The sequence below is a fragment of the Ammospiza nelsoni genome, chromosome 4 (assembly GCF_027579445.1).
Source record: "Ammospiza nelsoni isolate bAmmNel1 chromosome 4, bAmmNel1.pri, whole genome shotgun sequence".
Taxonomy (NCBI): Eukaryota; Metazoa; Chordata; class Aves; order Passeriformes; family Passerellidae; genus Ammospiza; species Ammospiza nelsoni.
In genome coordinates this window covers 14695804-14710378 of record NC_080636.1, presented here as the reverse complement: position 1 = coordinate 14710378, position 14575 = coordinate 14695804, and the positions used below count along the sequence as shown (strand labels likewise).

The following is a 14575-nucleotide window of genomic DNA, read 5'->3' as shown; positions in this document are numbered from 1 at the left end:
AAATCTGGTTTTGCACACTTAAGAAATCAAATAACAGAATAACACTAGCATCCTATCAGAGAAGGTGAAACACAAAGCCAAGTGTTCAATTTCCTTCTTTCCTTCATTTCCTGATTAGTTAATGGACACAAAACAAAATTTAAGATTTATAATGCATAGGGGAAAAATCATTTGTAGGGTTCCCAAGTCAAAATGAGGCTTAGACTGTAAAACTGAGTCAATCAACTCCATATTTAGTATTTTTTTACTGAAAATCTGTACCACACATACTAGAAATGTAATGTAGGATGTCAAACTGGAGACTATAGTTCTTACAGGGCAGGAAGGAGGAGTTGAGTTGGGTACCCCAAGAGAAAGGCAGGGAAGAATTCAAGAAAAATTCTACTGGAGAAGAACTTAGAGATAAGTCACTGTCAAAAAAGCCAGATGCAGAAATAATATTTAGAGTTCTTTGATGACTAGACTACTAACAGGACTGCTGAGCCACAGATTACTGGAAGGAGTATATGAGTCACAGAATAAAACAATGCTGCTTTTTTCTGTAAGTCTGGGAATCATCTCCACTTGTGACAACAATCACAAAAAAAAAGATCCTCAAGGTTTCCTAACTAATTAAGAAAACCCTATTATTTCTATAGCCAGGAACTTCTGAACAATTAGTCAAACAGTCTTTATATTTGAAACTTTCCTGCTATCTCTCCAAAACACCTCAAATTATATGGTGAAGACTGTCTGTCACAAAACACATCTCTGAAAAGACTTTTTACTAGAAACTTAGTAATTGTGGTGAATGGCAAAAGAATTTGTGTTTCGGACTAGAAATAAAAGTTTCTTCTTCCTCATTAGTTTCATTCATAACAAATATGAAGTAGAGCCAAGGCAAACTCACATGTAATCACAGCATGTTTTCCTCAGGTCACAAATCTCTCACAGCCTACTCACCTTGACATTCTTTAGCCCTTTCTCAAACAGGCTAAGCATCTCAGAGAGTTTGTTGTCCGAGTGCACGTTGTACACGGTCCGGCTGCGCTGCTGAAGCAAACCAATGATACACTCATTTTCAATCTGCTCGTGCATCTTAAATTCCTTGAATGTAGCATAAAGGGATTGCAGAAGAGCCCGAAAATCATTGTTGTTGGAGAAGTTGGTCTTGGAAAGCTAGAAAAAAGAAAAGTTCATAAAAAAACAATAAAAATCATGTCAAACTCAAATTAAATCCTTAGAACAGGTATCAGCTCCAAGGAATTCATCACTTCCCTTACTAATAAAAGGTAAACACCATCAGTTTTTAACATAAAACAAAGCCATTAAAATCAAAGTTATATTTAAGCAACATAAACTAAATCTTGTGAAATACTGAGGTAAACAAATGTAGAAAGATTTCCTGGCAGAAGTCAACACAATCTCCCCAGCCCAGCAGATCCCTGACAGGACCTTTCCCAATGCACATTTCTGTCCATACCAAAAAGCCATTTACAGACCCCTGAGCCCATCCTTAGGCATGTACTACCCATAAGGAACATTGAGTCCTACCAGTGAATACAAACTACATTAGCTGCTGGAGAAGGTTCCCAATGGAGCAAAACCCAACAAATCAAGAGAGATCAAAATTCTAGGTAATACAGTAATGCCATTTTTACATGTGTACAGTTACCATCAGCAATAATACATTTAAAAACTGCATTTTTCTTCAGTGAACGCAGAAAACCAGAGATTTTCCATTCTTATGCTTTATTCCAAGTGCAGCTGAAAGAATCATAGCCTACAGCAGTAGTAGGCTACAAGACCAAGCACTCTAAAAGTAGACTGCAATTCAGAAAACAAGCTACCACAATATTCAAAAGTGGCTTACCTACAAAGACTCTGGAATTTATGAGTTTTACAAGAAATGGGAATCTGAGACATACATATTACTTACATCAAAAACAACTACAAAGTGAGATATGCAAAACTTTTTTTCATTAAAAACCCCTAAATGTACTTACTCGTTGTGACATTGCATTGCCACTTCGTGGCAGGCACCAGCAAAATGCAACTGAAACATGCTGGACACCTGCCAAATCCTTATGCAACTCCAAGTCAGCTGTGCATACTGTACATTACATGCTGTACATATGAGCAAAATGACTCTCACTATGGAAAGAGAAAGTTACTTAGCCCCAGAAGTCAGAAAACACAAATGAAAGTCAGAAGTCAGAAAACCACTTAAGAGTGGTTTTTAGTTTTTCTTTTTTTTCCAATACTCCTTAGACCAATTACTGACAGAAGTCAGAAAAAATTGATGTCTGTAACACACTGTTAGGATCTGAAGCATATGTTGTGCTGTATTCCTAATGGGGAAAGATTTTGGCTTCAAAGGCCATTTCAATCCCCCACTAGGCCCAGAGAACGCAGCCCTAGAAGCAGTGGCACTTCATGAAACTGAGGGCTTGACTTTCTGCACTGAAAAGCAGAAGGCTGAGCCAGCACAGGCAAAGGGCACAGAAACAACTCCTCAGAACAGGCTCCTCGCCTCCCAGCACCTGTGGGTAACATCTCAATAACTAACTGGGGTTTTTCAGGTGCCATTTCCTTTGATTAATTAAGGACAGTGTTGATATAGTTCATTCTACCCATAAGGATCCACAAAGTGATTGAAGGCAATCTCCAAAGACCCTTTTCCCTCCAAGAATCCCACGTGCTCCCAAATGCTTAGCATTTTGATTGACTTAAAAAATGTAAACAAGATTGCTGAAGTGGGTAACAGGAAGGTTCCACAAATCTGCTGTATTCTGCTGTTGGCTTGAAAAACAAATCATGAAATTGTTTCTGATAAAAAAATAGAATCTTCTCATCATCTTGACTCAAAGCCTTTTCAAGACTCAAAATGTTCTGTTGAATCTACCTATTGTCATGCACAGATCAGGAATAAATAAATAATCTCTTTGTGCATGGAATTTAAGAACGCCTGTTAGAAATTGATTGTTGTTGAAGCGACTGTAGCATGAAGCACTTGTATATTCACCTCTGCTACTGAGGCTTCCAGCAGATATCCAACAGATTAGGACTTATGGAGAGGATATTGAAGTTCAGTAACTATACTTGAATCAGAAATCACTGCATTAAAAAGGCCAGCCAAAGCTGAGAACAACTGGCTTTTCAAAGGACATGTAGCCTAGCAACAAAGTCACTTGGTCAGACCTGTAATTTCATTACCAGGATTGATGAAGTCTCCTGATAGGGGACCAAGACTATTAACAGACAGCAGCTACTCCATTCCAAGGTCCACTTTTCACCAACTCTAACAAGGAAAACTAGTGCAGGAGTTTAGCAGAGCAAGTAGAAAAATCCCACACCCCAAAATCAAAGAGAGAATGGCAAGGAAGAGGAAATGGACTGTATAATGGATTTTTTTTGACTTATCAAAAAAATAAAGCATGGCACATGTGAGAACCCTGAACAGGCTTAAAACACACAGCACTAAACCACAGCCCTCAGTGCTCAAGAAACCTGGGAACTTTCTGGGCTTCTGAAGACATTACATTTAAACAGCTGTACCTTACAGCACAACTGGTTTTGTGTTTGGAATGCAACTCTAACTGAGGAGCAGTACCACAAGAGCAACGGTTTCAGTGGCTCCTGAAATTAAGAATTATTCACAACCCAAGCAGCCTGAGCAACCATCCAAACAACACTCAGTCCTTTGTACTGCAATGTCTGTTTGAAACACTTCAGAGACTTATGGCTGATACAGGCATTGTCTAGAAGTAGCCAGGAGCTTTTAAATTTACTTTATTTATTAAACTTTTATTTAAAGAAAATAAATTATGCAATTAAAGCATAGCCATACTTGAAAAATCTCTGTAGCTCAGACAAGTATATGCCAGCTTTAGTTGAGTGTCCACCTTATTGGACTATAACAGAGCCATTAACATGGTCAAGGTGAATGTACAGACTTGTAGCAAACATTCATCTTTCCTTACTAAAACACAGCTTAAGTTTTGTGCTTTAAGAACAAGATACCAATCCTGGCAATACTAACAGCAATTGCTCTTTAGACAGTGCTTCACATTCACAACACTCAACTGAAATAACTCTACCCTCAACTCTTGCATCTCCCTCATGGCTTTAGTGCTTTCATTAAAAAAAAGTGAAACTTTCTATCTGATGAAGACATAGACATGTCTATCCAAAATGTTGTGAATAAATAAGGAAGCTCAAAACTGCTAATTAAATAACCAAACAAAACACAGTATTTAACTTGGTTTCTGGAAGTGTTTTACACATGTGCCAACATGGAAAAATGTCTTCTTAGAAGAAGGAAATTAATTTTCCAGCAATGTTAGTTTACAGTGAGTAAACTGAAACAGTTTTTTCCTACTAACTATGCCAACAATACATTTAAGGAGTGAAAAATGTTTGCTTCTTCCTTCCAAGCATACTATGAACCAACAAGGAGAAAGCAGCAAAGAGGAATAAAGAAAAAGTACACTGCTCTTATCAGACCAGCACAGCCATAAGCAAAGCTTATGCTGCATGCTAACATTCCCAGTTATAAGTATCTCTATTCCCAACTACAAGCTGGAAAACAACAAAAATTTGAGGAAGGAGAATAGGAGCAAAACAATTTATTTTTCCACTCTCCCTACAGATTTCACTAATTTAAAATGGAATATTTTCTCAAGGTTAAAAAGTTTAATGTGGCTACAAATTCACAAGCTGCTTAATTTCAAATGAAATTTTTCGCTACAAGCACATGAATTGTGAACAACCACTAACCTTAAAAATTCAGTCTGGAAGCTAAAAAATTGAAGGCATTTTTTCTTCCTGGTCTTCTTGATCAATTGTTCATTTTCATGTGTCATCCCAAGTTACATTTTTGAGAGGTCATTCCTCTATATTCTGTTTTCTGTGTATAACTACATCAAGACAATCAGCTGATAGCCATAGGAGATGAAATAAAAGATATAATATTCCTGATAATCAATGTAGAGTGGAGTTCTACCACTAGTTAACTGATTAGATTTAAAACTAATTTAAAAATAATAAAATATTTTTCATTATGGAGCTGACAGACCATTCCGATTAAAAGAAAAAAGATATCAAGATAATTATCAGGAAAGTTTTTCACCCACAAGGTGGCTGGGAACTGGAACAGGCTCCACAAGGAAGTGGTCACAACACCAAACCTGACAGAGTTCAAGAAGCTTTTGGACAACACTGTCAGGCACATGGTGTGACTCTTGGGGTTGGGATTCTTGCACAAGGCCAAGATTTAGCTTAATGATCCTGATGGGTCCCTTCCAACTCAGAATACTGAGAATTATCCTATTCTACCATTCTATGAAAGAAACCAACTGATTTTTAGAATAGAATAGCACCAGGAGAAAAAAGGAGCAGGTATTACCAGCCAGCTGTATCTTTTCACTGTTACATTCTAAGATATTAGCACTCTGCACATGCAGTAGCACTAAAATTCAAAGGACAAACCTGGACTCTGCAAAGGCATTTATCTCAATTCCAGGCACAATAAAATGCAGGAACAAAATCCATAACAAGGTGTGCCTGTGTCAACAGCAAGAGCATGTGGTTTCATGTTATAGTTAATCTGCTGGAAGTGAGGGTGTGGGCATGGAGCAGGAAGCACACCGAGGGAGCTGCCCTGCCTCTGACTGCACATTCCTGCTGCTTCCCACAAGATGTGCTGGCAATCATGCAGCTGCACCATGAATCCCTCTGGTGTACTGATCCAGGGAGGAGCTCTGCCTTTTACTGGGTTCATTTTTCACCAGGCTGGAGCACTGGTAACACCCAGTTACAAGCCATGTCCTACTTAGGAACCCCCAAGAAGTTCAGCTGATATTGTCCCCAAGGAAGAACTCAGGTGCTGACGTAGCCAAGCCAAGAGAATGGCTGTCCTCAGTGTTACCTCTCCTTGGCTTGCTCTTTATGTGAAACAGTAAGAGAATTAGCTAAACTGCTCCACACTCCCACCCCTTTATGAAGCCTTAAACCAGGGGAGAAATCAGTTTTCCACCCTGGGCACTTTTCTTGGCAATAGGTCAACCCAAAATAATAGCAATTATTTAAGCAGGAAGGACAGAATGTGGCAGAACTCAACAAGAAATCCAAAGCTTTCACATGCCCTTTTTTCTGATGTTGTCTTCTCAATGCCACCCCGTCCTCTGTGTAATCTTCTAGCTGTTTTGCAGCATCACTAAAGTCTTGAAGTTGCTTTTTAAAAAACCCAACTACTCAAATAAAAAAACCCAAACCAAACAAAAAGCCCCACAAACCAAAACCAACCAAGAAAGAGCACAGAAGATTCAGGCACACAGAATTACAGAATTATTTTGTTTTCAAAGAACAATGGCAACAGGGAAGGTGAAACCTCATATTCTATTTTCAAAGGCTAAGATCAATCTGATAAATGCCAAACATTAGCACAGTGAAAAAACCACCTGTATTTCCATTTTCATTGGTGTCTTCTATACCAGTGTCTTGTACTATATCCACAGTCAATTTTGTCTAAGGAACACCTATACATGAGGTTTTGAATCATGAAGAGCATTTCACAATGAGATATGAATTACAATATGGGACTAACTCAACCAAGATTTTCAGTGATGCAATTGCTACAAAGATCAGATCCTCTTGGGGTTCACAGTAGAAAGCACAGCCCAAGATGCATTGATAAAATCAGCTAAGCCTCTTTCACCATGTGATTTCCACAGGCAGAAGCTCACCAAGGCTGGAAGAAAAAAGGATATCACCAGGTCTGTAGAGAAGAAACAAAAAAAAATTTAAAACCAATTAAAAAGCTACTAAATATATGAGCTACAAGGACCTTGAATGAAATCATGATGAACACTTGCAGCTATGCTGTTATTTATCTACCTGTGTCACACTATTCTACATGCCATGGAAGACTTCTTTCCTGGTTTATACCCTCAAGGATACAGGTTCCTACTAAGACCTGCTCTTCTGGCCCTCTGCAAGGTCATACCTGAAGCCCCAGGAGTGAAATCTCCCACTGCAGTAACTCACAAAACAGAACCAGAGCAAAAATGTCTTTGCACCTCTGCACCAGTCTGACTCCACGTTCCTAACACAAAGGTGAACACGGGAAAAATTCACCACCCCAGCTTAATCCATCTTGGGCACTAACTGTGAAAGCAAAAAGCCAAGTCTCAACAATTACAACTTGCAGTATTTAATCAGTTAAAGCATATTCTAGGATTGCTGCACAAAACCTGTACTAACACTGATACACACCAATTACAGTTCCTCAGTCCCTGGATTTTTAGAAGACATCAGTCTCTTTCTTTCTTCTTTTTTTTCTTGTAACACAGAACAGGAGAGAATAACCTGTTGTTGCAAAAAGGACAAAGGTGGGTTGTTACTGCTCTCCAGAGCAGACTGGGAGAGAGGATGAAAAATCAGAGCAGTATGTGAAAGGTGAACAGAAAACTTTTTTCATATAATGCTGGGACAAAAATAGTTCATAAGCAATTACTTGGGAGAAAAAACTGCTACCATGTCTGGCAGGCAAAAAAAGATATAAAAGAATCTGCTAAGTAAGAAAAAATAGGTGTTTTGATAGACAAAATTAAATAAACAATGAGAAGGTAGCAACAAGTGCTGGAAGTGTCCAGAAAAAAAGTGAAATTGCTATATTGAGCTCTGAAAAACCTCAAGAAAGATAACTGGTACAGCTCCTGATGAAATAGACATAGACAACAAATTGCCCCTCTGTCCCTGGATGCTAATGAGGAGATTTAATTTCCTTCTATCAATGAAGGAATTTCCTTCCATCTTTTGCCTGCAGTGAAAGCACAGTCTGCCTAAGTTCGCAGATCTACCAGGACTAAACACCTCAAGCAGCTCTTTCTTCCCAAACATAGGTGAAGGCAGATGCTCAATGCTACAGCACATTAATTGGGAATAACCAAAAACTATGAATTTCTAAACACACACTTATTTGAAGCAACACTGGAAAATGAATGGCAGTGTACTGAAATATTGAAAAGGGATTTCAAAAGGAGAAAAAAGCTTTACCAACTTTTTTATTAGAAACACAGATACACTTATCTTCTCGGAACATGCATTTTCTGCTCTCAAGGGCATCAAGGGAAAAACATTTCACTTTGAAACAGTAAATCCTAAGTTAATTGGTTGAATTTTTCAGATTTCAGTCCCCCTGGCTGCCAGAAAAAGCATGATCTTGATGTGCTTATATAATGCCCTGTCCAATGCTTTACAATGCCAAATCCACTCAATTCTGAGTATTTTTCACTTCTAAATGTTTCATCATACTGCAGATGACACAAGAAAATCACGAATTTAACATATGAAAACATTTCATTCTATTCAGCAGAAGCCAAAGATAAGTGCAGGTAACTTGAACAAAGCATTTAGACTTCAAGAGGACAGAGAACAGAGATTATAAGAGAAGAAAAATTATACTTTAAGTCAACTATTTAACAGGAAAGGCAGATGACAACAGAAAAAAATAATGTCTTCTTTGCTCAAATCTGCATTAAAAAATTAACTAGAAAAAATATTTACAGCAATTAATTTTAGCAAAGAGTCAGAAGTGTAGACTAGAAAAGAAAAATACTAGTTAAATATTTATGCAAGTTGAACGCATTCAAGTCACCAGAATATGACAGAATTGATCTAAATTTCCAGGAAGAACTAGCCAAAGCAATTACTGAACCATGAGAAATAACTGCAGAGGTCTTTTGTAGGAAGATGAGGTCACGGGAGACTGGAGTCAGGCAAACAAAAGAAGGACCTTAGATCCTTTTGCTCGAGCACCCAAAGGTTTCACAATAAAGCTGAGCTGTTAAAGCAGCTGTTCCCTCCTGCCATGGTTCATCTTGTTCCCTCCCATACTGACAACCTGGTTCTGGAGCTTGTTTGACCTCTTACTGAGCCAGTTTTACTGAATCACCTTTCGCTTCAGTTCCCAGATGAACTAGCTGCTCATCAAGCAGCCAGACAAGCATGAAGGATATCATCAGCAATTAACCCTTCCAGCAGCAGCCAGTTATTACAGCCACTCAGCCACAGGATGAATCCACACCAGTTTAGAGAGGCAGACACAAGGACGTGAGAACAACCAACCAAACACCAGTACCTTCATTACAGCATTTACGAGTGCAACCATTTTATGTACTCCCAAAGCACCCTAAACTTGCTGGGCAATTCTGTACCACAAAGATTTGAAAACATGCTCTGGCTGCAGTGACTCCACAAGCGAGCAGAAGTTTGAAATCCCATACTGGAAGACATGGTGTCTTGTTTCTGGGGAAGGCCTAGCCAAAATTTAAGTGCAGTCTGTAGGTAGACCAGAGTCTGCTACTTTAGTAGTCCCAATCTTGAAGCTATAAGAAGTAATAACTGGCCAGCACAGATTTGTTTAAAGAAAAGAATCTGACTTCCTTTTGATAAGACAACCAAACCACCTAAAAGGAAAATGATACATGTTACAGATCATGATCTCTCTACGGTTTTTGGTATTGTTTTGCCTTACAGCAAAGTAACTGAGCCTGCAGGAATTCACAGGGCAGCTCAAACACTTGCAAACAGTGCTCTCAAGCCCAAGCTACCAGTCTCCAGCCAAACCAAAATGGGATTTTCATTACCAGCTGAAATCTGTGTTTCATTTGTGACAGATACAATACTTTCAGACACAGCTAGGAAAGCTGGTATTACACAAGTGGCACATTCTCGAGTGCAGAAAACACAAACCATAATGTGACAACAGAGACTGGATGGACATCAGCACGCTGACTTGGACCAGTGCACAGTGCTCCATACAGGACAGGAGCCTAATGACAAAAAATGAAAGGGAATTTGAGCATCAGTCCTCAGAGAAGTATGGGATTAGAGGAGCACAAAGCAAGTACACTGCTGTTAAAAAAAGAACTGCAGAACAACAAATCTGCTCTCCTCGACACCAGCGCTGTCCCGTTGTGCACAAGATTTCAGGCAAGCACAGACATAATCAGGCTGAGGTTTCACAGCAGCTTCAGTCAATGTAGCTGCTGCCTGTCACAGTCCCACGCCCTGCCTCCCACTGGCCTCACTACCGATCTGACCAGGGCTTGCTGGCAGCACTACATCAACAGAAAACCTACCCTGCTTCAGAAAAAAAATGTTTTCTGCCAGTCTGGAGCCTGAGTCACCTCAAGCACTGATGGGAGCCAGAGAGGCAGGCAATCATAACAGCAGCAGTCAGATAGCTTAAACTGTTAGAGAATGGCAGCTTAGTTCTGACAAAAGCAACAAGTACACTGAGGTACAGCGAGCCTGACCCACGTGATGGAGGAGAATGAATCCGTTTGCTTAAGCTAAGATGGAGGACAGCTAAGATGAACTGCAGATCAACACAAGATCCTTCTGCAAACGGAGAACGGTTCACTAGAGATGGGAAAACAGAATCTGCTCTATTTGTAGCAAAGATGACGTCAGGCATCAGGACAAGCATTTCAGTTATAAAGACTGCCTGCTGTAGCACTCCACTGCCTACAGGGGGGACATCCTCAGAGCACTTTAAGAATTTTCCCATCATCAGAGTAGGAGATCGATTTGGCAACAGTGTGGATCTCCTTATTAAACATAATTCTAATTACTTACATTATCCAAGTCCAGGGCAGTGTATACAATACAGGTAAAAATGTCATTTAGGAATGCAGCAAAGGTACAGGGAGATCTTCGCTAGCAACAGCTAAAAAAAGTAGAATAACTTTCCCAAAGCACTAAACAGCTTAAATGTCCACATGAAGTCCCAGGAGAACAAAATAAACTGTGTATCTCTGTCCTAAAGGATCATTTAAGTGCCTACGTACTTTATCCATCAGAAACAATGTAATTGTTCTGAGAAGCAAAGATGGACGAGCCCATTTCACCCTCACTAACATTCGGTGGAATTTACTACATTCAGACACTAGCAGCAACTATATTACAGCATAAAGAGAACCTGATGAACACAGGTAACACGTAATTCACAAAATCAAAGAACCCTCAAGGTCAAACTAAACTTACCAAGAGCATGGCTTTGGAGATTACAATTGCCATATAAGCAGAACTACAGACTTACCTAATTGCAGCATCTCAATCACACAAGAAAGAAATGCAAATACTGGGAGCTTTTCTGGTGCAAAGCTGACATTATAAAAAGTCACAGGCATGGCACACACCCCAAGTTTAACAGGGTTAAAGGATGTAAACCTGAACACTTTTTTAAAAAGTGCCATTCCTTCATGTTTGCCCTTATTCAAAAGAAAAGGGGAGCAAGAAAATTCCTGTATAAAAACTGTTAGAAAATGAAAGGCTATGAACATTACAAACTGGATAGTTTTAATAAAATTTTTCAATACTCAGGAAAACCAGTAATTGCTCCCCAGGAAGCTTTATCAGGCATGGTAAATTTGGTCAAAACTTTGTGGGAGGCTCAATAAAAGTGACAAAAATGCCTCTCTAGGAACAAAACCCAAGCGACTACAAGATCTGGATGTTTAAATGAAACCTGTTTAGCTGTCAACAACACACTAAAACAGCTACCCGGAATCAGTGGGGGTGTTTGTTTCCATTCAAATAAATCCATTCTGTTCCGATAGCACAAATTTTTCTGCCACCACAGATTAAGTTAATTGCAAATGTACTCTCAACTAAAAGGCAAAGTGAAAGAAACTACACAAGGTCTGCCCTTCTCCTGCCCCCAGACCCTGTGGTCAGCCTGCACAGTTAGCAAATCCTGCAAAAAACAGCTGTAGGTTTTCTTTAACCTGTTAGCAAATGGAAGAGGCACACGGAAGGATGTGGTGAATCGCAGAGCAGTGCAAGGTGCCATGAGGAAATCGGGAAGCATGAGCTCTCCCATGCTGCTGGCAGCAGTAAGCCATTGTAACTGCCTCTCATGGAACTTCACCGTTCTTTTCAATCTCTCTGGCCAATCTGGCTCTCCCAAACAGCCATTTATGCCCGGAGATGGGAGGCAAAACTTCTTGCAGTAGGAGTGCTGGCTGTGAAGTATTTGCCCAAAACCCTCCCACAACACTCAAAGCTGCTGCAGGGAAGTCTGCCTTTCAGGTAACACACCAGCCTTGATTACTTAACTACTCTGATGCAAGAATAAAAATTACCTTTGTCCACGAGCCAAATTACTTCTATTAAAAATAAAAGCACATACCTAGGGTACCTTTACACCACCGACCAGCAGAACGCTGTGCACAGACCCCAAGCACGGTCCCGTGCCCTGCCTGAGTGCAAGCACGGCAAGCACGGCCGGGCCGCGCTGCCCGCGCAGGGAGCGCCAGGCCCGGGGCGGCTCAGCCGGGCTGCCCGGGCGGGGGGCGCTCCCTGCGCGGCACCGCCGCCCCTCCGCGCCGGGCCCAGCGGGACACGGCTCCCGGCAGGGCAGCGAGGGCAGCCCCAGCCCTGCGCGGCCGGGGAGCGGCACCGGCGGCGCGTCAGGGGCTCAGGAGCCCCGCGGCAGCGCAGGGCAGAAGTTACCGGCGGGGCCGGGGCGCTGACAGCTGCGCACTCCCCAAACGCTCCCGCCCGCCCCGGGGCAGCGGTGCGGGGGCCGTCCCGGCCCGTTACCTTGTCGCAATAGAGCCCGACGAGCTGCTTCATGCGCCAGTGCGGGGCGGAGAACACGTCCACCTCCTCGGGGAAGGGAGCCATGTTCTCCCCATGGAGCCGCGCCGCGAACGGCGGCGCGAACGGCGGCGCGAGCATCCGCACCGCGCGTGCGCCCGCCCCGCGTGACCGCGCCCGCCGCCCTGCGCGTGCGCGGCTGGCCCCGCCCCGCCCCTTCCCTCCAGAAGCGGCAGAGCCGGGCCTGCCTCGGCCCGGGCGGCTCCGGCCCGGCCGTCTCTTGGTGGGATGCGCGCTGCTCGGCAGCAGAGCCCTGGCTTCGTCCCTGTGGGCTGCAGTACTGCCCGACTGGAGATCCCATGCCTTAGCAAGGCCAAGGTAGCGGCTTGCGGATGTAAAAAACATTTACAGAATCAGTTAGGTTGGAAAAGAGCTCTGAGGTCGTGGAGTCCAGCCCGTGACCGAGCACCTTGTCTGCTAGAGCATGGCACTGAGCGCCACGTCGCCTTTCCTTAAACACCTCCGGGGTTGGTGACTCAGTCGCCTCCCTGGGCAGCCCATTCCGATGTCTAACCACCCTTCCTGTGAAGAAATTCTTGCTAATGTCCATCCTAGAGCCTTCCCTGGAGCAGTTGAAGACTGTCCTGTCCTACAGCTATTTGCCTGGGGGAAACGACCGACCCTCGCCTGCTACAGCTCCTCCCCGGTGTTTGCAGAGAGCCTTGGCCTCCCCAGGCTAAACACCTTGGCCTCCCCAGGCTAAACACCTTGGCCTCCCCAGGCTAAACACCCCCAGCTGCTCCTCACAGGGCTTGTGCTCTTGCCCTGCTCTGGATGGGCTCCAGCACCTCAGTGTCCTTCCTGAACTGAGGAACGCAGAACTGGACTCAGGATTTGCAGTGTGACCTCACCAAAAAAGGTCCTAGGAAAGCTATTTGTGTACGCTGCAGCATGGAATCTGCACCCAACCCTTTGCAGCATTTGTGCCAAACAAGTAAAGTGTGTTTGTTTAACATACGAGGCAAATGGACCAGAAACACCTGCCTGTCATACTCATCTGCTTGTGCAACATTTCAAAGTAAACAGGAACACTGCCCCAAGCTGAGATTGCACATCCATTTGACAAAAGCTGTAACTGTCAACCAACACGTAGTGTTGTAAAACTGTTGACCAGCATTGCAATGCTCAGTAAATGTCACCAAAATACTTTGTCAAACACACAATAGATGCAGCAGGCCCTTCTGACTGAAAACTGTACAAGGTCTATGTTGCAGATATTAAATGTATTAGAGCTAGCAAGGTCATAGGTGTAAGCAATTCATTGTAAATGTGTTGAAATATTTTCAGCAAAGTCACGTGAGTTTTTAGTCTGGTATTTCTCAACATACTAATGTTGGGAATAAAATGCTGGTAAAAGCAGTAAATAGTGAACTAAGCAGAAGAGCTCATGAGTGTTACTTAGCTGACGCTGTGCACAATAATCTTTTTATCTCTTTATCTAAGGAAATGAGTCTTAAGCAATTGCAGAGCTAGGCATTTCCTTTTCCATGAATCCCTTCCACCTCAAAGGACTTTTGAACACACTGACCTACTTAGCCATATTTGCAAATATTTTCAAACCTTGGAAGGTTAAATTCTTACAACTTTGGTGTGGGAAAAGAAAGCAGTTACACAGGAGGGAAGAAAGGAAGGCGAAGCACAGGTGTTACACAGCTGGCTAGCCAGCACGCAGCTGTGTTTACTGCTTGGCAAGTGAGCAGAGCTCTGGGCTTGGGCTGGACCATGACTTTCACAGAGAGTGTGCCCTGGTACGCAAGGGAGCAGGTGAGACCTTGTGTTACTGCTGTAGGTGACTGATGCACTGAAGACACAAACCCTTAAGAAAAAATGTTTGAAGTTCATTGCTTACAGAGGAGCTTGTGAATATGAGGTCCTATTTCCAGGCCTAGAGCATGTGGCCATACAGAGTTGAGGTTCATGCTTGAGT

At 42.4% G+C, this 14575-nt stretch overlaps 1 protein-coding gene across 2 annotated transcripts in view; it reads right to left on the bottom strand.

Annotated features, from left to right (window-relative positions):
• The window catches only part of FBXL5 (F-box and leucine rich repeat protein 5), a 36522-nt gene extending 23778 nt beyond the window's left edge, over positions 1-12744 (bottom strand). For both annotated transcript variants that reach the window (XM_059470577.1, XM_059470578.1), the window contains exons 1-2: positions 12592-12744; positions 943-1158 (exon numbers count right to left, since the gene is read on the bottom strand). In XM_059470577.1, the coding sequence (XP_059326560.1) occupies positions 943-1158; positions 12592-12729 (354 nt within the window). In that variant the 5' untranslated portion in view covers positions 12730-12744. The remainder of the gene's footprint in view (positions 1-942; positions 1159-12591) is intronic.
• Positions 12745-14575: the final 1831 nt, after the last annotated feature.